Genomic DNA, 22,035 nt, shown 5'->3' with positions numbered 1-22,035 from the left:
TAAAGGGGAAATAGTCATGATTCTCTTATTACAGGAAAAAATACAGTTTTCTATCTTTTTTCAAGGACAGAGTCTCTGCTTTCATTTTTGCAATCTTTTTATTCACAAGTCCTAATCAAAGCAGACTCCATGTTTTCATTGTAATTCTTGGTTGTCAGACAGATGTTTACTCACAGAGACAGCAGCACACAAGGTTTCCAGAGGCAGAGGGTGTGACTTTGACTGCTTCCAGTGTCTGTCCATGTGCTGAATGAGAACCGTGTTGTGCCCGCCACTCCCACTCACCCGGAGCGTGCCTCTCCCGGGCATTCACTCCACAGTGTGCTGACAGCACTGTGATCATCTTGTGCTCCGCTGACGTGAGTGGTGCCTTCACACGGACCATAACAGCCCCAAGCTCTAGTTCAGCGCCACATTGTTTCTTTCCTACAGCTCAGCAGAGCAGCCCACGGCTTCTCTGCAGCATCCTTTCCTATGACGACTCCATGCTCGAATAATTGCCTTGCCTTCCTTCTGTGCCTTTAAATACACCTTTCAGTTCTGCACAAGTGAGACATTAAAAGTTGCCAATGCAGATTTATGTCCTTTTGTTTGGTTTTATGTTATGATTTGTGCGTCAGATGTTATGTTACCCAGATGTGTTGATTGCCTCCCGGAACAGTGCTGTCCATGGATCCTGTGACCCGCCCCAAGTCTGAGTGACACAGGCACCACCCATGGCTGCCTCCTGTCCTTCCCGGCACACACATCACCAGTCCTTACTGCATCCCCTCAGAGCATCGCCAGTGCTTCCTGACATCCCTTCAGAAGCAGCCGTGGAATTATTCCTTCTCCATTGTTGTAACCTCAGATTGTCCCGGCCTCTGTTTGGCTCCCCTCCATCATCCAGATCAATCAGAAGATACCTGTGTGTATTCTAGAGCCCAAGAAACCAGGATTGCCCATACCAGTGAACAGATAACTGCCTGTCTGGGTCAGAGCTCGCCTCTGATGCTCAGTTGCAGTTACCAGTGACTGGGATGCAGCAGTCCCTTCTTCCTGTAGTTTCTCTTTGTGGCCATTGCAGAAATACTAATAACATTTGTCAAGTTGTGAAAGAAACTTCCTGAGATACAGTCACGTATATCCCAGACTGGCCTCAGACCTACTGTGGAGTGGAGGATGATGTTGAACTTGATCTCCCTGACTCCACCTCCTGAGTGCTGGAATTATATGTGCCATTACATGGTGGCCAGCATGTGCCACCATATTTATGTGATGCTAGAGACTGAACCCAGAGTCCAGGCACTCTTAATTGTGCCGCAGTCCAAACCCTCTATACAATGTATTGTCATAACTGCTCATTAGTTACTGTTAATCTCTCACTATGGCTAGTTTACAAGCTAGACTTTATCATGGGTATGTATGTATAGAAAAAAAACTATAACTGGGCCCAGTGACAGGGTACTATAGGTATCTGAAGGCATCTTACGAAAAGGGAGCTGTAGCTATAAAAGTCTTGAAACATGAGCAACACCAGAAAGCCAGAGGGTGGGTACGGTGAGTGCTAGAGGGATTGGAAATTGAAACAGGAAGGACAGGGTTTACTGGGCCTTGTGGCCACTGTGAGAATTTAGACTTTGGGGGCTGGGGCTCAGTTAGAGTACCAGCCCAGGACGCACAAGGTCCTGGGTTTGACCCCCAATACTTCAAGAATGGAGGGGACTTCAACTTTAGTTTTGTTTTTCAAGACGGTTTCTTTGGCTGTCCTAGAACTCGCTCTGTAGACCAGGCTGGCCTTGAACTCACAGAGATCCACCTGCCTCTGCCTCCCGAGTGCTGGGATTAAAGGCACGTGCCTGCAAGCCCGGCTTGCAGTTTTACTTGGTAGGAAGCTTTGGACATGTACATATATATTAGTATGTTACTGGTGATCAAATCCAGGGCCTCATGCTAGGCAAGTGCTCTATTGCAGTACCCCACATCATTTTGACTGTTCAGAATTCAGTCATGGAGGGGCAGGGTCCTGCTCTTGGTGCAAAGAACCAGCGGGAATCTTGGGCCATCAGAACACACAGCCACACACAGGTTGAATCCAAGCCCCTCCCTTCATTGCTAGTTTGATGGTTAGTTTCTTTGTGTCCCGGATAGTTTTCATTTCTTGAATGAATATTGAGTACCTGCTAGGTGCAGACACTGTGCTGGAAAACAGCACTGAACAAGACTTAACAAGAGAGGCCGAGCTGTTCCTTTGAGTTTATATTCTAGTGTCTTAGGTCAAACAGAAGCACGGAGGCAATCACAGACGGGGTGTTTGAAATGCTGGGAAGGAATTGTTAGCATTTAGGCATCTGTACTGGCCTGCTTTGGGGTCCTGACAGGATAGACCTCAGCTGCAGCCACTAAGAGCACCCCCTCCCACCCCACCCCTGTGCTCATTCACTGTTTCCTTATAAAAGGCGGGCCCTATACACACACCTCCTGTCTCCTTTCTCTTTCTCTTCCTCGTCCCCAGGGACCGGTCCCTGCCCTCTTCTCTCCCCTCCTATCAGTAAACCTCCTACGAGGGCCCTGCTGTATGGTGTGACTCCTTCCTGCAGTTTTTAAATGTGACGGGGGATAAGATGGCTTTTGAGCCAAGGGGGAAGCAGGGTGCTAGAGTCAGGCTAGCTGGTGGGGCAGCATTCCAAGCAGCAGGCATAGCATGTCTGTGGCATAGCATGCTTAAACAGCCCAGGAAGCATCGTGACTGGAGTAGGAACACTGGGCCAGAGCACAAGGATGCATTCAGAAGGGCATATGGAAGACTCACAGGTCACACTCATGACCAGAGTGAAACCCACCCACCAGGAATTGCAGAAGGCACAGGCCACTGGTCCTTAGGGATTAGCCCCCTTCGACTCTTTCGAATGCTTCACTCACAGAAATGAGGTGCGATTTGTGACCCATCAGCTCCTCTGTTGTCATTGAAACCATCCAGTGTATCCTGTCTCATTAAGTCACAGGACCAGGAAGGGGCTCCTAAGCCAGCACATGAAGACACATCAAGGAGTCAGGCTCTCTAAGCCCAAGGTTCTAGGCACTGCCACCATGGCCCTGTGGATATCTGAGCATCTGCTCAGGGCCAGCGCAGTTCTCTTCCCTCCCTTCACTGGGCCCTGGATCCTCTCCTCCAAGGGCTCCCTGGCAGCCACACACCAGGGGTTCTCTGTGGAGGCTGGGGTGCCATAACAGGATTGGCCAAAGCCAAAGCACTAAAGATAAACCCACCTTGGTGGCCCTTGGTACTGCCACGGTTAGTCCTTGCTGGCTGACCCCAGCTTGTGGTTAAGTCCCTAATGGTAAATGTGTTTAGTGAAGAAGGCAGGGGAAGACTTCAGCAGGTACTTGGCCTTGGGCTACAGTGCTGTGTACCTCCAAGAGGGGCCGGGTGCAGAGTGCTTCCTTTGGGGACAACACATACCCAGGTTGATACTGAAACAAAAAAATTAGCCATTTGTGCTGGCTAGTTTTATGTCAACTTGACACAAGCTAGAGTCATCAGAGAGGAGGGGGCCTCAGTTGAGAAAATGTCTCCCTAATAGGCGAGCCTGTAGGCATTTTCTTAATTAGTAATTGATGTGGGAAGGCCCAGCCCATTGTGGGTGGGGCCATCCTTCGGCTGGTAGTCTCCAGTTCTATAAGAAAAGAGACTGAGTGAGCCATTCGGAGGTGGTAAGGGGTAGGGGTAAGGTGGGTGGGAGTTGGAGGAGGTGGATACGATGACTAGGAAGCCAGTAAGCAGCTCCCCTCCATGGCTTCTGCATCAGCAGCTCCTGCCTCCAGGTTCCCATCCTGACTTCCTTTGATGATAAACTCTGATGTGGAAGCATAATCCAAACAAACCCTTTTCTTCCCAGGTCGCTTTGGTCATGGTGTTTCATCACAGCAATACTACCCCTGACTAAGACACTTTCTAATTCCCAAAGCTCCTGGATGGCCTAGAACAATGGGCCCATTGGAGGGCCCAGACTTCCCCATCCATTTGTGAGCCCTTAGCCATTTGGCCCAAGCAGTGGAGACCCAGCAACAGCTTCCCATCCTCATCCACAAGAAGTCAGTTTGTAACCAAGTTGGGAACTTTTATTTACACAAAGGCCAGAGTGGGTGTGGGCGAAGAGACTAGAAACAAAGGAGATGGGTGTTTAAATACTCAGACAGGAGGCGGAGAGGAAGTAATGGGGCTGGCCTGAGGGTTGCCAACTCAGGGTCCTCACCCTCAGCAGTTACCCAATGAAAATAAGTCCAGACAGTAAGAAGAGGGCGAGGGCATCAGAGGCCTCAGTCTACCTGCCCTGAGGGTGGGAAGGCCAGCACAGAATGGCATGGACGAGGGGTAGTTGATACTCTGGGGAGAAAGGCCACCCTTTCTTGGGAGTGATGGCCCTCCAATACTTGCTCTGCTGGCCTCACCTTTACTCCAGTGCCCTCACTGACCCCTCCCTCACTGAACTTGTCTTCAGGACCTCTGGGTTCCAAAAGGTCCTGAGAAATCTAGCCTCCTGGGCTGGAGCTGGGGTGCATATCCACCCAGAGGGGACCCAAGATGCTAACAGGCTCTGTCCTGGCTGGTTGCTCATGGCCCCTTGATGGACCCAGGCTCCGTGAGGCGAGCAGAGGCATAGGCTGAAGCCCCCAGGCAGGCGGCAGGCTCACAGAACCCGGGCAGCCCCACTGGGCCTGGCAAGCCAGGTCGGCCAGCCACCCCTGGAGCCCCTGGGGATCCTCGGTCTCCATCCTTGCCATTGATTGCCTGGCCAGGCCGGCCGGGAAGACCTGTGAGGAGAGGCAAGACACTGGGAAATTGTTCAGGCAGGGAAAAGTAGGCCACAAATATCAATCACTGAAAGAAGACACAGACACTGCCCAACAGCCCCAGCTGCCAGCTCCCAGCCGGAAGCCAAAGACTCCTAGGTGCTCCGACTTGGCTGAGTGCCAGGCTTCCATGCAGAAAACTCAGGATCGTTAATCTCCAAGCTCAGAGACAGAAGGGTGGCATCATAGGACCAAGGTGTTACCTGGGATCCCTGGGGGTCCGGGCATCCCGGGGTGCCCACGTCCCACTTCTCCTTGGTCACCTTTCTCTCCACGCTTTCCTGGAGACAAAAAGGAATGTCTTTTCCCAAACTGAGAAACATCTCTCCCACTACTTAATTTGTTTCAAACACATCCACTGTGCCAGTATACTATTGGAGAAGGTTAGAAATGACCACAGACGGCTGCTTAGATAAAAGGAGATCCAGATAAAATGTGGGAGATTATATATCAGATAAGGTGTATTATGGAAAGTGTTCAATAAGAACTGGCATTTCTTGTACCAAGCTGCCTTTGACCCAGTCTGCTTTGCCCATCTCCAGCCCCAGGGCAGCACTTACCCTTGGGTCCAGTGTTGCCAATCTGACCCACTGCTCCCACGATGCCAGGGATGCCTCGGGGGCCAGGATGCCCATGGGGTCCCTGTTTGCCTGGATATCCAGGGGGCCCAGGAGGTCCTGGGGGACCCACCATTCCGGTTGCCCCCAAAGCTTCCCGCTTGGCACTCACAGCTACCTCTGCCAGTTGCTCTGAAGGGAAGAGGAGGAAGAAGGGTCTGAGATGACCCTGGAGAAGACAGGGCATCCTGATGACTCCTGGCCCCTAAGCTTGCAGACAGACAAGCCCAACATGAAGCTTCCCCTTCCCTAGGCCTGTTTTATGGGTCTATCCAAAGTTCCACAGTTTCCGGGGGCAGAGCTAGAATGCACACTAGGGACTCCAGACCCTCACTCAAGCAAAGACACATAGAGAGGCTGGTGAAGGGTGACTAGGTACTGAAATGGACTGAGGGGAGGGGCTGCAGCCCTGCCCTCACCTTGAATCATCTTCAGCACCACGTCCACGATGTGCTGCTCACTGGCAGCTCGGCCCTAAGAGCAGAGGATGAAATTCATGAAGCCCTGGTTGCCAGAACCAACCCACTCCAGCAACCTGCCTCCACACCCCGCCCCTATCTAATCCAACATTTTTGGGAATGTGTCACACCCATTCTCTTGATCTGGGGCCAGTCTTGGAGCAACCAGAGGACTTCTGGGAACTCCCAGCTTTTGACAGTTTGCAGCACCCTTGAGAAGATGTCCTTCCTAGAAAATCCCCTAGCCCTGGGGTCCACTCACCACTACACCTTGTCTCCCGGGTTGTCCTGGCATGCCTCGATCTCCCATCAGCCCTCGGGGTCCAGGAAGCCCGGGGTAGCCCTGCACTCCTGGAGCGCCCGCATCCCCACTGGGGCCAGGGTATCCTGGCTCTCCACGGACTCCTTGCTGCGATGGGATAGTGCGGAGTAAGAAGGCATCCGAAGGGAGGGGAGAGAGGGGAGAAAGGAGAGGGCGGGGCCAGAGGGAGAAGAGCAGCTGCACAGGAGAGATGGGAGGGGCTCACCTGTCCCTTGGGCCCCTGCTCTCCAGACTGGCCCTGCAGAAGGAGCACGGTCAAGAAGTGGACAGGACCCCAGACCAGCCCCCGACTCCCCGTCCCACTCCCGTGCCCACTCACCTTCTCCCCTTTCTCACCCGGGAGGCCGGCCACCCCTGGGTCACCCTGCAGAAAGAGAACTTGGTGTCAAGCACTGTGGTAGCAAAGACAAGGGGTGCAGGGTCTACAGGTGTGTACAGACCCGACGCCCCAGGCACCCGACGCCTGTGAGCTGGACTCACCACTCCGCCTCGGGGTCCGGTCTTCCCTGGGGAACCCTAAAAAAGAGATTGGGACATAGTGAAATGTCCTCTCCAAGGAAGGGAGGCCCCTAGCTCCCTGCTCCTTCTGGTCTAAACCCCAACCCTCTCCGCCCACCGCAGCCCAGACTTGGGTCCCTTTCCCTGGTATTTTTCAGCCTCCGGTGGTACCTTATCTCCTTTGATGCCTGGCAAGCCTTGGGGTCCTGGAATTCCTGGGGGACCCTGCTCTCCCTTGGGGCCCTGAGGTGGTGGAAGAAACAATACAAACAATGAAGTAAATTAAAGAAGCCAGCTGTGAGCCCACTGCCCCCCTCAGCTGGCCTATGCTCACCGGTCGTCCTTGAGGGCCTGGCTGCCCTACTGGTCCCCTCTCCCCCTGGTCTCCCTGAAATGGAAAAAGGAGGTCACACCTGGTCTCTCAGCTGGTCTTTTAGGTCAGATGGGACTCTAGCGGGACAAGTGCCATCCATTCTGGTTGTCACCAGCAGGGGTCCTTCTTATTACTCTTTTTCACAGACATTCATTTGAGGCCTTGTCAGAGAGGACCCAGTGCCAGCCGCTGCAAGGATGCGGGGGCGGAAAGGAACCGCTTACCTTCTGTCCCATGATGCCCTGTGGACCAATTTCTCCTCGAGGCCCTGGCTCCCCCTGGGAGGAGAAATGAGAATAAGCAGCAGGCCTGGTGGGACCCTCCTTCTGGCCCTGGCTCAGCCTCCCCCACCCTTGGAACTACTAGTTGGCTCCAGTTAAGGAGGCGAGCCCAGAAAGCAGAACCAGCTTGCTTGGGTCAGTGGGACAGGGCACCAGACTCAAGTCACTCCCCAGGTTTGGGCTCCATCCCGCAGCCTCACCCTGGCCCTACACTGAGGTCAGGACCTTAGACCTAGAAGGACCAAAGCCCTCCTGGGAGAATGGAGAGGGATACTCACTTCTTTCCCAGGAGGACCAGAGACTCCAGGGAAGCCCTGTTGGCCCGGTTCACCCTGCAGGAAAACACAGTTCTCATGTCAGGCTGGCAGCTGCCAGTCAGCCCTTAGCCTCAGGTAGGCCCAGGAACCCTGAACAAAGTCTACAACCAAATAAGCAGGGAAGGGTGCAGGGTGTTCTTGATCAAACCCTCTGGGCTCCATTACTTCTCCTGAGTTTGTTTCTCCTCTGGATTCCAGGCCACATCCCGCTCCTGCTAAGCCAGGATGGGGGGGGGGGGCAGTGGCAGAGGGGGTGTGGGCTAAGAGGCTTGTGTTTAGGCTGTTCAAGTCTTAGGTGAGAACTGGGCTTCACAATCCTTGAGTCATGTCCCATTTCTCACTCTCTGGTCCCCTTGTTCAAGTAGAACCAAGTGTCCTGGCTTAGGGGTCTCCTCACCTTGTCTCCGGGGCCTCCTTTTGTCCCAGGCTGACCCGGCACACCCTAAAGAAAAAAGATGGTGTCGTTCCTGCCCTGGCATGGGGGGATGGGTACTTGCCACATTGCCTCCATGACCAATCCAGGTTTTCTCCTCCTTGTGGAGAAACAACCAAAGATCCAGCCACAGTATCATGAGCCTAGCTGGCTTTTCACCCTTGCTGTGAGTCCCGGTGGCAGAGGAGTGGGCTTTGGACAATGGCCTGTCTATCAGCGTCCATGTCCATAGGGAAAGCATACAGTGAACACAAGTTTACACATGCACAAAGAAGCAGGCTTTGGCAGTCTGCACCCTCAGGAGGGAGGAGAGTGGGCATCACAGGCTGAACTCCAGTCATGTAGTGTGGTGGTATTGTGTTCCCTGAAATATTGTGCATGCTAATAAACTTATCTGGGGTCAGAGAACAGGACGGCCACGATATTAAACATAGAGGATAGGCAGTGGTAGCACACGCCCTTAATCCTAGCATTCCAGAGGCAGAAATCCATCTGTTCAAGGATATAGCCAAGCATGGTGACTCACGCCTTTAATCCCAGAAAGTGAGGCTTTTATCCCAGGGAGTGATGGCAGGAAGTAGAAAGATATATAAGGTATGAGGACCAGAAACTAGAAGCATTTGGCTGGTTAAGCTTTTAGGCTTTGAGCAGCATGGTTCAGCTCAGATTCATTCCGAATGAGGACACAGAGGTTTCCAGTCTGAAGAAATAGGACCAGCTGAGAAACTGGCAAGGTGAGGTAGCTGTGGCTTGTTCTGTTTCTCTGATCATCCAGCTTTCACCCCAATAACTGGCCTCAGGTTGACTTTATTAATAAGATTCTTTAAGATTCATGCTACAGTGTAGAGTAGAGATGGGTCTGTGAAAGGAAAAGCCAAGTCAAGAAGACCAGAGACCAGCCTAATGATATGGAAATAGAAAAGCCACTGTGGCTGAGCAGTGGTGGCACACACTTGTCATCCCAGCACTCTGGAGGCAGAGGCAGGCAGATCTCTATGAGTTCAAGGCCAGTCTGGTCTACAGAGTGAGTTCCAGGATAGCTAGGGCTACACAGAGAAACCCTGTCTTGAAAAACAAAACAAAAATTATCCAAATGACAAGGCAGCCTACACCAGGCCAGGAACCGCATAGACGGTAATAAGGTGAGGGGGTGACAGGGTCAGAGCTCAGGTGCAGATTTTGACCTCCTCAGTCTCCCATGCCCTCACACAGAGGCAGGAAACAGAGTAACCGGCTCTCTGAGGCCCAGAAGGATTAACTTGCCTGTGGGCAGCCCTAGTGGCCTCAGTTGACACTCACCGCTAGGCCCTGGTGGCCTGGGCTTCCTGGCCGCCCCACCTGTCCTGCACTGCCCTGGAAAGACAAACAACCAGAAAGACAAATTAAAGCCTCAACCTGAGGGGGCTCATGGCTCCCACCTATGTGTAGGCAGGGAAACAGACCCAGAAGCAAGGAGGTAGCTGGTTCTGAAGTCTCTAGGATTGGTGTGAAAGGGCTTACCAGCCTGAGGAAGAATAGGCTAACCCTGGCCAGCACTACCCATGCTTCTGACTCTTACCTTCGTGCCAGGTATGCCCGGGGTCCCATCCTTGCCATCAATGCCTGGACGACCCTGTTCAGGAAGGAAATTCAAGAGAGACTCATAATGGGAAGACCCATGGGGTCAAGCCACCCACCCTGTGACATGAGCTTCTGTGACAGCTGCAGTGTGAAAGCGGAGTGGCTGTGATCACTTCAGGAAACCCCAGCCCACTGGGGAAGGGGTGGAGAGGGACAGGTCACACCCTTCCTTTGTGTGGGTGACTTCTCAGGTGCCAAGCGTCCCACTGTTCCACCGTGATCCCCCACTATTTGCAGGTAAAGAAGATAAACTAAAAGAAAGCGTATTTGTCAGGTTACAGAGCCAGCAGCCTGCCAGGAGTTCAGTCCAGACCCCCAGCTTCTCTCCATCTGGGGATGCAGACAAACTGACCAGGGCCAGGGCCTGGACTCTGGTCACCTACCGTGGTTCCCTTTGGGCCTGTCACCCCCTGGGGTCCTCGGGCACCTTGGCTTCCCTGCAAAGTAGATAGAGATAGGTCACCTTTAGAGTGCTGAGCCTAACGGGCCGTGGAGAGAGAACAGCACAGCCGAGACAATGGCTTCCAGGTCCCAGAGTCTTCGTGGCCTGGGCCAGACTGCAGAGATTGAACTGAGACACTCAGAAGTCTGCTTCTGCCCTGACACTAAGGGAAGGCTGTCCAGATGCGCACAAGCACCTGGGCCAGGGTGGGCACTGCAGGGGTTCCTGGGAGCCCTGCACTCATAGATGGCAGTCACTGAAGTAAACAGTCACCAAGAGAGATAGGTGGGCTTCATAGTGGGGGGCGCATCTTGATTTCAATAAGAGCTATGAATAGTATGGGAAAACTAGAAAAAGCTAAAGCTGAACTAGCTATGTTTGGTGATGTTAAAGAATAATTGCACCCTTTGTTAATTTTCTTTGTAACTTTTAAATTATTTATTTATTTTGTTTGTTTGTTTCCAAGGGCAGGTCGGGACGCATGCCACTGCACATGTGGCGTTCTGAGGACAGCTTTCAGGAGTTGGTCCTCTCCTTCCACAGTATGGATTCTGGGGAAGAACTCAGGTTGTCAGTCCGAGGGGCAAGCATCCTTACCCTCTGAGCCATCTCTCCAGCCCTCTTTCTCCAGTTCTTATAATAATATGATTCTGTGAGGACATGTCATTAGTTTTTAGAGATTCATTCAGAAGTGTGTGGAGGCAAATGAGATGAGCCAAGGATCTCTTGAAAATGTCAGAGCAAAGCGTCAAACAGTGAAGAATGGGGTGGGGGAGGGGAGGAGGATGTGTGGGGTCAGGGAAGGAAGTGGGGGGGGGACAGGGAAGGAGGAGGGGGGACAGGGAAGGAGGTGTGGGGAGACAGGGAAGGAGGAGGGGGACAGGGAAGGAAGAGGGGGGACAGGGAAGGAGGAGGGGGACAGGGAAGGAGGAGGGGGACAGGGAAGGAGGAGGGGGACCGGGAAGGAGGAGGGGGACCGGGAAGGAGGAGGGGGACAGGGAAGGAGGAGGGAGACAGGGAAGGAGGAGGGGGGACAGGGAAGGAGGAGGGGGACAGGGAAGGAAGAGGGGGGACAGGGAAGGAGGAGGGGGACAGGGAAGGAGGAGGGGGACAGGGAAGGAGGTGTAGAGAAGGCTGTTGTGGGAAAGTCTAACGGGTATGGGATTCCCTGTAGTGGTCTCTCTACTTTTCTACGTATGTTTAAACTTGCATTAAAAATACAATTTAAGCCGGGTGACGGTGGCACACACCTATAATCCCAGCACTCGGGAGGCAGAGCCAGGAGGAGCTCTGTGAGTTCGAGGCCAGCCTGGGCTACGGCACAAGATCCAAGACAGGCACCAAAACTACACAAAGAAACCCTGTCTCGAAAAACAAAAAAACAAAAAACAAAACAAACAAACAAACAAAAACAAAAAGAAAGAAAGAACAAAAACCAAAACAATATAGTTTAACTGAAATTCTTCTTGTGTTTTATTTTTCCCCCAAAAAAATCAGCAGTCTTTATTTATTTATGTTTTTTATTCTGTTAATGTAACACAAATTTCCTTTCTACCTTAATCTCACTGCCCCCAGTTAACAATACATCTTAGAATTTACCCACAACAGTAAAGGGCCCCTTGTTTACCATATTGGGAAATAATACCTTATAATACCTGGTGACTTATGTACTCTGTCACCACTACAAACAATGACAACAAAATTACCTTTACCAAAAAAAGCCAAAACACACACACACACACACACACACACACACACACACACACACAAAACAAAAGCCAAAAAAACAAAACAAAAAAAAACCCCACCCACTCCTTTACATATGTTATTTTGCCCAATTTTAAGAGCTGGTAAGATGGCTCAGTGGGTAAAAGTATTCGCCATGAAAGTCTGATGACCTGGGTTTGTTTAGCGAATTCACAAGCAGACGGAGAGAACATATTCCTGTTAAGTTGTCCTCTGACCCCTGTATGCATGCTGAGGCACGTCTGTGCACACACATACCACACACACATACACACACACACACACTACTACTACTAAATTTCAAAATTTGATTAAAATATTGGGGCCAGAGGATGGTGATACACACCTTTAATCCCAGTACTTGGGAGGCAGAGGCAGGTGGATCTCTGTGAGTTTGAGGCCAGCCTGGTCTCCAAAGCAAGTTCCAGGACAGGTTCCAAAGAAGCTACACAGAGAAACCTTGTCTTGAAAAACCAAAATAAATAAATAAATTAATTAAATTAAATTAAATTAAAAATAAAACATTGGGCTAAGTGTGGTAGCACACACCTCTAATCATAGTACTCAGGAGGCAGAGGCTGTCATGACTGTCCATGACTTTGAAGTTAGCCAGCCTGGTTCCACATATCAAGTTCCAGGACAGTCAAGACTGTTACATAGAGACTTGGTCTCAAAAAAATTATTAAATGTAATAATTTTTGGTTTGTTGGTTCTTTAAGACAGGGTCTCTCTACAGCCCTGGCTGTCCTGGAACTCACTCTGTAAACCAGGCTGGTCCTGAACTCACAGAGATCCGCCTGCCTCTGCCTCCCAAGTGCTGGGATTAAAGGCGTGCGCCACCAACGCCCGGCCTGAACATAATTTTTAAAGATAAAATTGAAGTAGAATTTTTAGGTCAGAGATGCACATTTGAATTCTTTCAAAGTGTCCTTTAAATGGGGTATGCCAGTTAACACTGCAGTGACACAGAGAAGTAGATAATGTTCCATTAAACCCACTCTACCCAGGTTTTCCACTCACCAAAGCCACTGAAATTACAATTTCCACAAATGACCTTGCTCTTGCTAAACGTAATGGTAACTTTGTACCACATGAACACAAAACGCCCAAGGAGGCCAGAAGAGAGTGTTGGATCCCCTAGAACTGGAGTTATATGATCTTACTGTATAGCCAAAAGTGGCCTGGTACTCACTATGGAGACCAGGTTAGCTTTGAACTCACAAAGATCCACCTGTCTCTGCCTTCCAAATTCTGGTATTAAAGGTGTGCACCACCATGCCAAGCTCATGTATTTTTAATTTCAAAAAATTTATTTGGCAATCCCATACATGGATATAATGTATTTTGGTCATTCACAATTCCTATCACCCTCTCTCACCACCCCCCACCCCTGCTGAACCCCTCCTTCTTCTCAGGGAGATCCCCCTTACTCTTATGCCTTTTTGTTTGGTGGTATTAGTGTGTATGTGTGTGTACACGCGTGCATATGTGTGTGCTCACACGCGCATATGTGTGTGCTCACACGCACGTGTGTGTGTGTGTGTGTGTGTGTGTGTGTGTGTGTGTGTTAGGGAACACACACATCCTCTAGTACTTGTGTGAAGATCAGAAGACAACTCTGTGGAGTTACTTCTCTCCTTCCTTCCACCTTTAGGTGGCTACCACCATCCCTTTTTTGATGAGCGTTGCTTTTGTATGTGCGTTATTGGGATTATTTACTAGAATATGGACAACTTACTAGAGGCTGTAACTGAAGAAAATAACTCCTCTTCCCCAGGCAGCCAAGCAGGCTCCCCAAGGCCCTCACACACTGCTCAGTTTCCTGTGATTTTAAAGCTGCTCAGAAAGCCGGCACTGGGAGCACAAGCCTTTAATCCCAGCACTAGAGAGGCAGAGACAGAGAGATCTCTGTGAGTTCTAGGACAGCCTGCTCTACATAGGGAGTTTCAGGACAGCCAGGACTATGTAAAGGGATACTGTCTCAAAACAAACAAATAACCCTGCTCAGAAAAAGGGTCTATTAATCAGAAGGAAGTAAGAGTTAAGTGACTATGGTAGATGCCTTGGGATCCAGACCAAATCCCATTAGTTCTGTGGTTAATTTGCTGGAATTTCATTGTCTGGCCCCAGTGGTGGCAACAGGACTGGATTCCATGAGTTTGAGGCCAGACATCTAGTGAAGTCCAAACATAGCAAGCTAAATGGGGTTCTTAGCGCAGGTCATCAGACACTCTCCCTACACCCAGGAATCTCCCCCATGCAGACTGCCAGGCACATACATAAATGCCTGTGTACACACACACACACACACACACACACACACAGTAAGTAGCCTTGATGGAGATGATCCCTTCCCAGTACTCTCCTGAGGTTCTCACCAGACAAGGGGTGCCTGAGAACTTACCACATCCCCCTTCTCACCAGCTCGGCCTGGTGGCCCCCTGGGGCCTTCTTCACCCTGGCATGAAGGAGACAAGAGTCCAAGTCACATGACCCCACCCACTTTGAAGCCATAAACCTCCAGAGTAAGGGCCTGGGGCCCGGAACAGGCTTACCGGTGGCCCAGCAGCCCCGATGGAGCCCACCATGCCTTTATATCCACGAGGACCCTGGGGAAAGGAAAAGGTTGTGTCAGTCCTGGTTGGACTCGGGAAGCCAGAGTACTGGTCCCAGCAACTCTTGAAGGACACCATAGACTCACCATCTCTCCCTTAGGTCCTGCCATGCCTGGGTAGCCCCTGGTGCCCTGGGGACCCTGTTGAAAACAAACAGACAAACAAATGCCAGTGAAGACAGCTGCCTTTTTGACCCCCATGCCTTTTCACAATGCCCCTTTGAAGCGTGCAGTGTCCATATCTCCTGGTAGTACAAAGTTGCACAGATGTAGAGAGGAACCCCCCAGGGGCGCTGAAGGAAACAGCGGGAGGCCTGGACCTCAGCCAGGCCTTCTGGGGGGCAGCCTTGGTCCAGTCCACTCTACCCCTGCAGAGTCTCAGTCTCTCACCCCACCAGGCCCTCCCAGACAGACACAGATTTTTATAGAGGCCAAAGCAGGCGAATAGCCCCATCAAAGGGCCTCCAGGATGATGGAGGGCATAACAGTGAGGTGTTTCTTACCGGTGGTCCGGGAATGCCTTGTTCTCCAGAGGCACCCACATCTCCCTTGGGGCCCTAAGAGCAAGGACGAGCTGTCAGACTGACAGGTAAATACAAGACAAACAGACACTGGCAACCTTTCCCAACACAGACAACCAGGCAGAGCAATTAGAAACCACAATGTTCCAGATAACGTGAAAAAAGGACTCAACAAGAGACTGATTGGGTCGGGTGTGCCCTCTGGAGGCAGAGGCAGGCGGATCTCTGAGTTCAAGGCCAGCCTGGTCTACAGAGTGAATTCCAGGAAAGGCGCAAAGCTACACAGAGAAACCCTGTCTCCAAAAACAAAAACAAAACAAAACAAAAAAAACCAAACCAAAACAAAAAAAAACCCAAAAAACAAAAAACAAAAAAAAAAAGATATAGGGTTGGGGATTTAGCTCAGTGGTACAGCGGTTCGATCTTCAGCAAAAAAAAAAGAATGAGGCAGATCTCTATAGGATTGTCTCTCCATAATCCTCACCCTTGTGCCTGGCCCTTAGCCCTCATACTCACCGGCTTCCCCTGGCGACCAGGATCACCCAGAATCCCCCGTTTGCCTGGATGCCCCTGAAGAGAAGGAGGGAACTCAGCCCCTGGTCGCCTCCAAGCACCCGTTTCACCCTCCCAGGACAAGCCACCTCCTCACCTTCACCCCTTGCAGCCCCTGGGGGCCTTTCACACCAGCTGGACAGTTGGTTGGACACTGGAAAGAAAATTCTATAAGGCCAGAGGTCTCCTGCCTGGCCAGGACCAGCTGAGCAATGCTTCCCAGAACTCCCTCCCCATCTCCCATTGAAAACCCTTGTCAGTCTCTCCAGACCCTATCTCTCACCAGGAAATCCGCACTCCCTTCCATGCCCTGGATGGTTCCTGGTCGGCCCTGAGAGGAGATATATAAGAATGAGACATGACCTGACCCATCCCCACTGCAAGCCATTTCCTCAGGAACACATGGCCATTCAGGAGGGTTGAGGACACTTACTGGTTTCCCAGGGGGTCCTGGAGGCCCTGATGGTCCCTCTGGTCCTGGGTCCCCCTGGAAACAAGAAGCCCAAATCACAACACCATCCTACCTGCCCCAGTCTATCCTGCTCTTCCTCCACTTCCTACCATTGTTCCATCCACGAGGACATCTCCAGAGAGCTGTCACAGTAAGGAGATCCTGGAGACTGGCAGGTGGTACCAGCCCTGAGCCTCCCAGGAAGACTTTCTGCAGTCCCAGGTTCAGCAGGAGAAGGTTCTGCCCCAGGCCTGGAGGAGCTCCTTGTGAGCCAGAAGCAACCCAGAAACTCCCAGAAAGCCTACCCCAGACTGTCAGCCTAGGCATGCAGAGCAAGGGGCAGAGTTTGAGGGTCAGTAGGCTCACCTTGGGGCCTGGGGTTCCAATCTCACCAGGGAGGCCAACGGGTCCAGGTGGTCCCTGTAGGGCAGAGAGGCAGTTTTCTGGGATGCCTCACCAGGTCAGCCACATTAGGTAGGAAGGCAGGGACAGGCACCAAAAGTCCCTTCTCCACATGACTATTCAAACAATTCCAGAGAGACCGGATTGCGGGGCTAGAAGGACCAAACTATTCCAGACTCAGCAAGCTGCCTATTCACGGCACCAATACAGCATGCAGGTCTTTCCTCAGGATGGAGACTCCTCTAGAAGCCCTCCTCTCCTTTCCCAGCCCCCTGCCCCACCCCCAGAACTTACGGGAGGGCCAGCAAAACCGGGGCCCTGCAATAGAAATCAAGGAAATCAGATTCATGGCTCCCCTCCGCAGGTCTTCCCAACCTCAGAGGGACCCTCCACACCCTTGTAGGTGCTACTCACCGGCAGGCCAGGGGGCCCTGGGAGGCCAGGCTGACCCTGCAGAGCAATGGGAGAGACTCAGAGGCTGGAACCTCCTGGGGTCCATACCTCCCTCTACTATAGCTCCTCCAAACGCCGACCTTAATTTGTTTTCAGTGAGCAGCCAGCAGCCACTTACCTTGACTCCAGGGGTCCCCAGGGGTCCAGGCTCTCCCTTGGCTCCCATTAAACCCTGGGGAAGAAAGGGATGGTAGGATTGTTGAGGCGCACCTACCCTTAGCTCACAGGCCAGGACAAACGAGTAAGTCTAGGGGACTCTTTGGGCTTCCCCTACTAGCTGGAGGCCTGGGGACCTTAACTTCCCTTTTCCCTTCTCTCTTTTTTTTAAAGGAATCCTGGGAGGCAGGCAAAACCATTATTCTCCTTTTAAAATTTGTTTGTTTGTTTGTTTATTTATTATATATGCAGTGTTCTGTCTGCATGTATGCCTGCAGGCCAGAAGAGGGCACCAGATCTCATTACAGATGGTTGTGAGCCACCACCATGTGGTTGCTGGGAATTGAACTCAGGACCTCTGGAAGAGCAGCCAGTGCTCTTAACCTCTGAGCCATCTCTCTGGCCCTTATTTTTTTTAATTAATTAATTAATTAATTAATTAATTAATTAATTAATTAATTTATCTATCTATCTATCTATCTATTTGTTTGTTTGTTTTTTAATTCATTCATTCATTCATTTATTCATTCATTCATTCATTCATTCATTCATTCATTTATTTATTTATTTATTGAGACAGGGCTTCTCTGTGTAGTCCTGGATGTCCTGGAACTCTCTCTGTAGACCAGGCTGGCCTGGAACGCAGAGATCCGCCTGCCTCTGCCTCCCGAGTGCTGGGGTTAAAGGTGTGTAGCACAGCCTGGCAATTGTCCTTTTGTTGTGTTGTTGGAATAGTAGCATCCAACTCACTATGTACCCAAGGATGACCTTGAACTTCTGACTCTCTTTCCCCCACCTCCCAAGTGCTGAACTTACAGATGTGTACTACCATGCCCAGATGCTAGCACTCCACCATTGAACTACACTCTCAACCCAGCTACCCTCTTTTAAGAGATTAGAAACTAAGACTCAAAGACCTGTGAGCTCAGCCTCACTCCTCACAGTTCGAGTCTAGGGTACCCCGACATGGACCTGGACTGTCGATGTGCTCAATGTCAGCTCTTGGTAACTTCTGAAAGCTTCCATTTCCTCATTTGCAAATGAATTCACCCCTTTACCTCTCTGGGCAGGCATAAGCACAGACTAGAGTGAGGCAGTGTGTTTTGTAATCTCTGTGGCGCGTGGATGAGGAAGTTTAAAGAGGCCCTGTTGTCTGCAGCCCTGGCCACACCCCTTGAGTCAGGAGACCAGTCAAAGCTCAAAGCGGTTTCTCTTACCCCCCACTTTTCAGAACCTGCCCACGTACTTCCACCGAATAACTGTCCCCACCTCCCTGAGACTGTCAGTCCTCAGGAATTTGTGGCTTTGAGGTCCCTGGGAACTCTAATGGAATTCCTTCCCTGAGCTGCACAGGAACTGCAGAGGGGATAAGCAAGGCAAAGTGGGTGGGGGTGAGGGAGTGGGGAGTGGGGAGCCAGACAGGATACACAAAGACAGTGCAGTCTCTAGAGACATGAGACTGAGTCCTCACAGACAAGTGGGACAGTCCGCAACTCACAGAAAGCAAAGCCCCTCTCTGGCTCCCAGCTGCTCCCAGTTCCCAGAGATCCAAGGTTTCCAGTCAGGGTAGATATGAGATGAGACTGAGGTCACAGCTGTATGAAAAGAGGCCTGAATGGCCATAGAGCTGCCATCTTGCTACCCTTCTAACAAGACATGCATGAAGAAGCCAGAATCAGACTCTTCCCCAGCCTCAGGTACTCACATCCACGCCAGGCTTCCCATCTGGCCCATCCGGCCCAGGTTTGCCAGGCTCTCCTTTGGATCCCTTGAAATTAGAAACAGAGCATATTAGGCAGAGGGCAGCAAGTACTGGGGGAGTCAAAGGTCAAAGAAAAAAATGGCACTCACCGGAGGACCAACTTTTCCTGGAGGCCCCTTGTCACCCTGCAAGATACAAGCTGATGAGACAGCATCTATAGCTCATGCTTCCCCCGGTGGATGTAGACAAGTCTGGCTGATGGTCCCTGAGCCTTCTCCTCCCGTGTGCCGAGATTTGCACTTTTTTCTTTTTTTAAACAGCTCCCCTTGCTCAAAACAAACAAAATTCAGGGGAGCACAGGCCTTAGTTCCAGCACTCGGGAAGCAGAAACAAGTGTAAGCCTGTAAGTTCAAGGCCAGCCTAGACTAACAGTGAATTTCAGGACAGCCAGGGCTACATAAAGAGACCCTGTCTAAATGAAATGAAATGAAAACAAAACGAAGTATAAGTGTGTCAACACTAAGCCAGCTGAGAGGGGCATTTAGTCAAGTAGATTTCAGACATGCTGGTGTTGGTAAGGTACTAGTGATGAAGTCCCCAGGGTTCAAGTTAGTTGAGAGGACTGATGCGTTAAACAAGCAACAAATAATTTCTTCAAAGGCTTTTAGAGAAATCTGAAAGGGAGGGAAATGAGATGGGTAGTGGCCAGAGACTGCGCAGAGGCAAGGATCAAGGGGCCCCGCAAGGGGAGAGATTCAAAATGTTCTCAAGAAAAGGATCTCTTTTCCATGTGACAAAGGACCCTTGGTGGGAGACTGGAATGGCCATGGAGTCAGATTTAGCCCTAGAGAGGCCCCCGAGAATTCCGGAGCCTGCAGCAGCCAGAGCCTGGCTGGGGTCCAGCGCCCTGCGTTTGGGGGTGGGGGCACCAGACTGAATAGAAGTCTGTCCAAACGGTAAACATCCAGCCGACCTCCTGGGGGAGCCTCCAGAATGAGGTGGTTAACCCTCAGCACGCTAGGAGAGCCCAGGACAAGCCCAGCGGATTCTAAGCCGGGGAGCTAAAGCAAAAGAGAAGAGAGAGTGTGGTCCCAGCAGACAGCAGTCTACTACACGAGGCTCCTCCGCTGCTTTAAAGAAGTGCTAGTGTGTCAGGAGACCGCGGGAGGGGTTAAGAGGAGGAAGGGGGATAAGGACACGCAGTGAGCTGAGGCCGGCCAGAACAGCAGTCCCTTGTCATAGGGTGGCTGTGACAGACTGCATTTCAGGATTGGTTTGGGGTTTTCACTGAACAAACGGGCTCCTTGTGGTCTCTGCAGGCGCCGCCTGCTGGCAACAGGGGTGCTCAACTCCCAGGCGTCCCCACCCCACCCCAGCGCTCACAAAGTTCTCCTCTGTGGACAGCCTTCCTTCCGCTCAAGTCTGAAGTTAGATACTCACGTCGATGCCATCAGAACCAGGCACTCCTGGTGGCCCCGGTGGCCCTGGAGGACCCGGCTCTCCCGGCGGACCTCTCTGAAAACACACACAAGAATGCAGCCCTCAGACAGTAAGCAGAACTGGGTTCCCGGGGGCTGCTGGAGACCCTGAAAGTGGAGGTGACTAGGGCGGTGACTCCCCAAGGAAACGGAACTCTGTGGGGAGTTGGTTGTGCAGCTACTGTGTACCAGGTACTGTGTGCCATCATACCCAACATCTTAACTACTCAGAACTGTTGGGGGTACTATTAGGGGTGACCGGCTGAGGATGAAGAAACGCACACAGAAAGATTAAAAGTAAGTGGTCACAGAGTGAATGCATCCTAGGTCGGCCGCCTTCTTCCCCAGGACCACACTGTTCTTGCACTGTCTGGTGGGAAATAGATGAAGTTACCATTCGCTCAAATCACAGATGATGTGAGGTGGTGCCTGGCCCTCGGTGAATGGCACTTAGAACTATTATTGTTTTCTAACCAACAACAGATACAGCGGTGAACGGACACCTCTCCCTCATCCCCAGGTGTGGGTTAGATGCCCGCAGAGAATGGAAATGTGAAGAAGGGAAGCCAGGACTCTTCTCACTTGGTCCTCCCTGAGGTGGACCAGCCCAGAGTCAGGAAGATGTCCCACTGGCGCCAGGTACCCTCTCCAGGTCAAGAAGTGCCAGACTGGATCCCCATAGGCAAGCTGCACACCCCCCCCCCCCACACACACCATCATCACTTGGCACCAGGGTCGGGGGACCAGGGTCCGCATCAGGCCCAAGGTCCCCGTTAGGTCCCACTTGGAGCATACCTTTCCCAGCCCCCAGCCTCCTTCCCTCTGAAGTGAGACGGGAGCTCACAAGCCCGTCAGAGGAGATGCAGAGGGGCCACAGGGAACCCTGGCTGGAGCCCCGGCGCCTTAGGAGGCTCGGGGGCGGAGGCTCCGCTGTCGACTGAATGGCCACCATTGTCTCCACCACCACCTGGGCTCTCCCTGTTGCCAGGACCCTGCGCCAGCTTCTGCCCGACGCTGCCTCTCTCAGGCAAGGCCGAGCATCCCGGGACAGGGTCGCTTTGGCTCCAGGACTGGTCAATCTCCCCTCACTGCCCGCTGGGGGTATGCACCCTCCCAGCGACTCTGTCCTCAGCTGCCCCTCCGGCTAGGGACGCACAAGAGCAGGTCCCAAAACTCCTGGGTCCTAAACCCAAGTTCTGCACCCAGGACTCCGGCGCCAAAGAGGAGGCAGGACTTACGATCTGAGCCAGGGCGAGCCCCAGCACCTGGAGGAAAATGACCAGGCTGCGGGGCGTGGGAGCAGTGGCCATGGCGAGCAGCGGGTTCTGGAGCCAGGAGGAAGCGAGGTCCACGCCCGCACAGGCAGCAGGGACTGCTCTCTGAGCCACGGACCTCCTGAATATGCGGCGGGGCGGGGCGCGGACCCACAGGCCTGTCACCTGAGAGCCCTGCGGGAAGGAGGTGTCCAGCTCCGCCCGGCCAGGGGCGGGTCTTCTGCGCCCACCCTAGGACCTCATTCTGAGCTCGACTGGAGGTGCCAGAAGCATCTCGGGATGCGGGACCAACAACGATGACCCACTTTCTCTGTGAAAAGACAGAAGGCCATCGAAGACCCTTTCTACCTCTCCCTCCAGGATCAACCCCTTTCTCCTGATCAGCAGCCCGGTCCATTACTCTAGCCTGAGCCAGGCCTGTCTGGGTCCAATATCCTCCTGAGCCCAGGCTCACCGTTCTGCATACCGGGCCAGGACCCCACCTTACTGGGT

General features: G+C 52.0%; 1 protein-coding gene across 2 annotated transcripts; it reads right to left on the bottom strand.

The window, feature by feature from the left end:
* Window positions 1-4,085: 4,085 nt before the first annotated feature.
* On the bottom strand, window positions 4,086-21,733 carry Col9a2 (collagen type IX alpha 2 chain). 2 transcript variants are annotated; one of them, XM_036178329.1, is made up of 32 exons: window positions 21,508-21,733; window positions 20,232-20,306; window positions 18,941-18,976; window positions 18,795-18,857; window positions 17,052-17,105; window positions 16,895-16,930; window positions 16,775-16,798; window positions 16,445-16,498; window positions 16,061-16,114; window positions 15,911-15,958; window positions 15,725-15,781; window positions 15,592-15,645; window positions 15,058-15,111; window positions 14,642-14,695; window positions 14,496-14,549; window positions 14,345-14,398; window positions 10,136-10,189; window positions 9,691-9,744; window positions 9,432-9,485; window positions 8,097-8,141; window positions 7,661-7,714; window positions 7,326-7,379; window positions 7,063-7,116; window positions 6,900-6,971; window positions 6,711-6,746; window positions 6,550-6,594; window positions 6,436-6,468; window positions 6,171-6,317; window positions 5,870-5,924; window positions 5,394-5,582; window positions 5,037-5,114; window positions 4,086-4,794 (listed from the first exon to the last, which is right to left on the bottom strand). In XM_036178329.1, the coding sequence occupies exons 1-32, from the start codon at window positions 21,577-21,579 to the stop codon at window positions 4,595-4,597; spliced, it is 2,067 nt and encodes a 688-aa protein (XP_036034222.1). In that variant the 5' UTR covers window positions 21,580-21,733; the 3' UTR covers window positions 4,086-4,594. The 2 variants fall into 2 exon arrangements, with proteins under 2 accessions (XP_036034222.1, XP_036034221.1); XM_036178328.1 differs by lacking the exon at window positions 21,508-21,733 and adding an exon at window positions 21,065-21,317.
* Between the last annotated feature and the right edge of the window lie 302 nt (window positions 21,734-22,035).

This window comes from Onychomys torridus, chromosome 2, assembly GCF_903995425.1.
Source record: "Onychomys torridus chromosome 2, mOncTor1.1, whole genome shotgun sequence".
In the NCBI taxonomy this organism is placed as follows: Eukaryota; Metazoa; Chordata; class Mammalia; order Rodentia; family Cricetidae; genus Onychomys; species Onychomys torridus.
The sequence above is the reverse complement of the archived record's forward strand: the minus strand, read 5'-3'. Positions and strand labels throughout refer to the sequence as shown.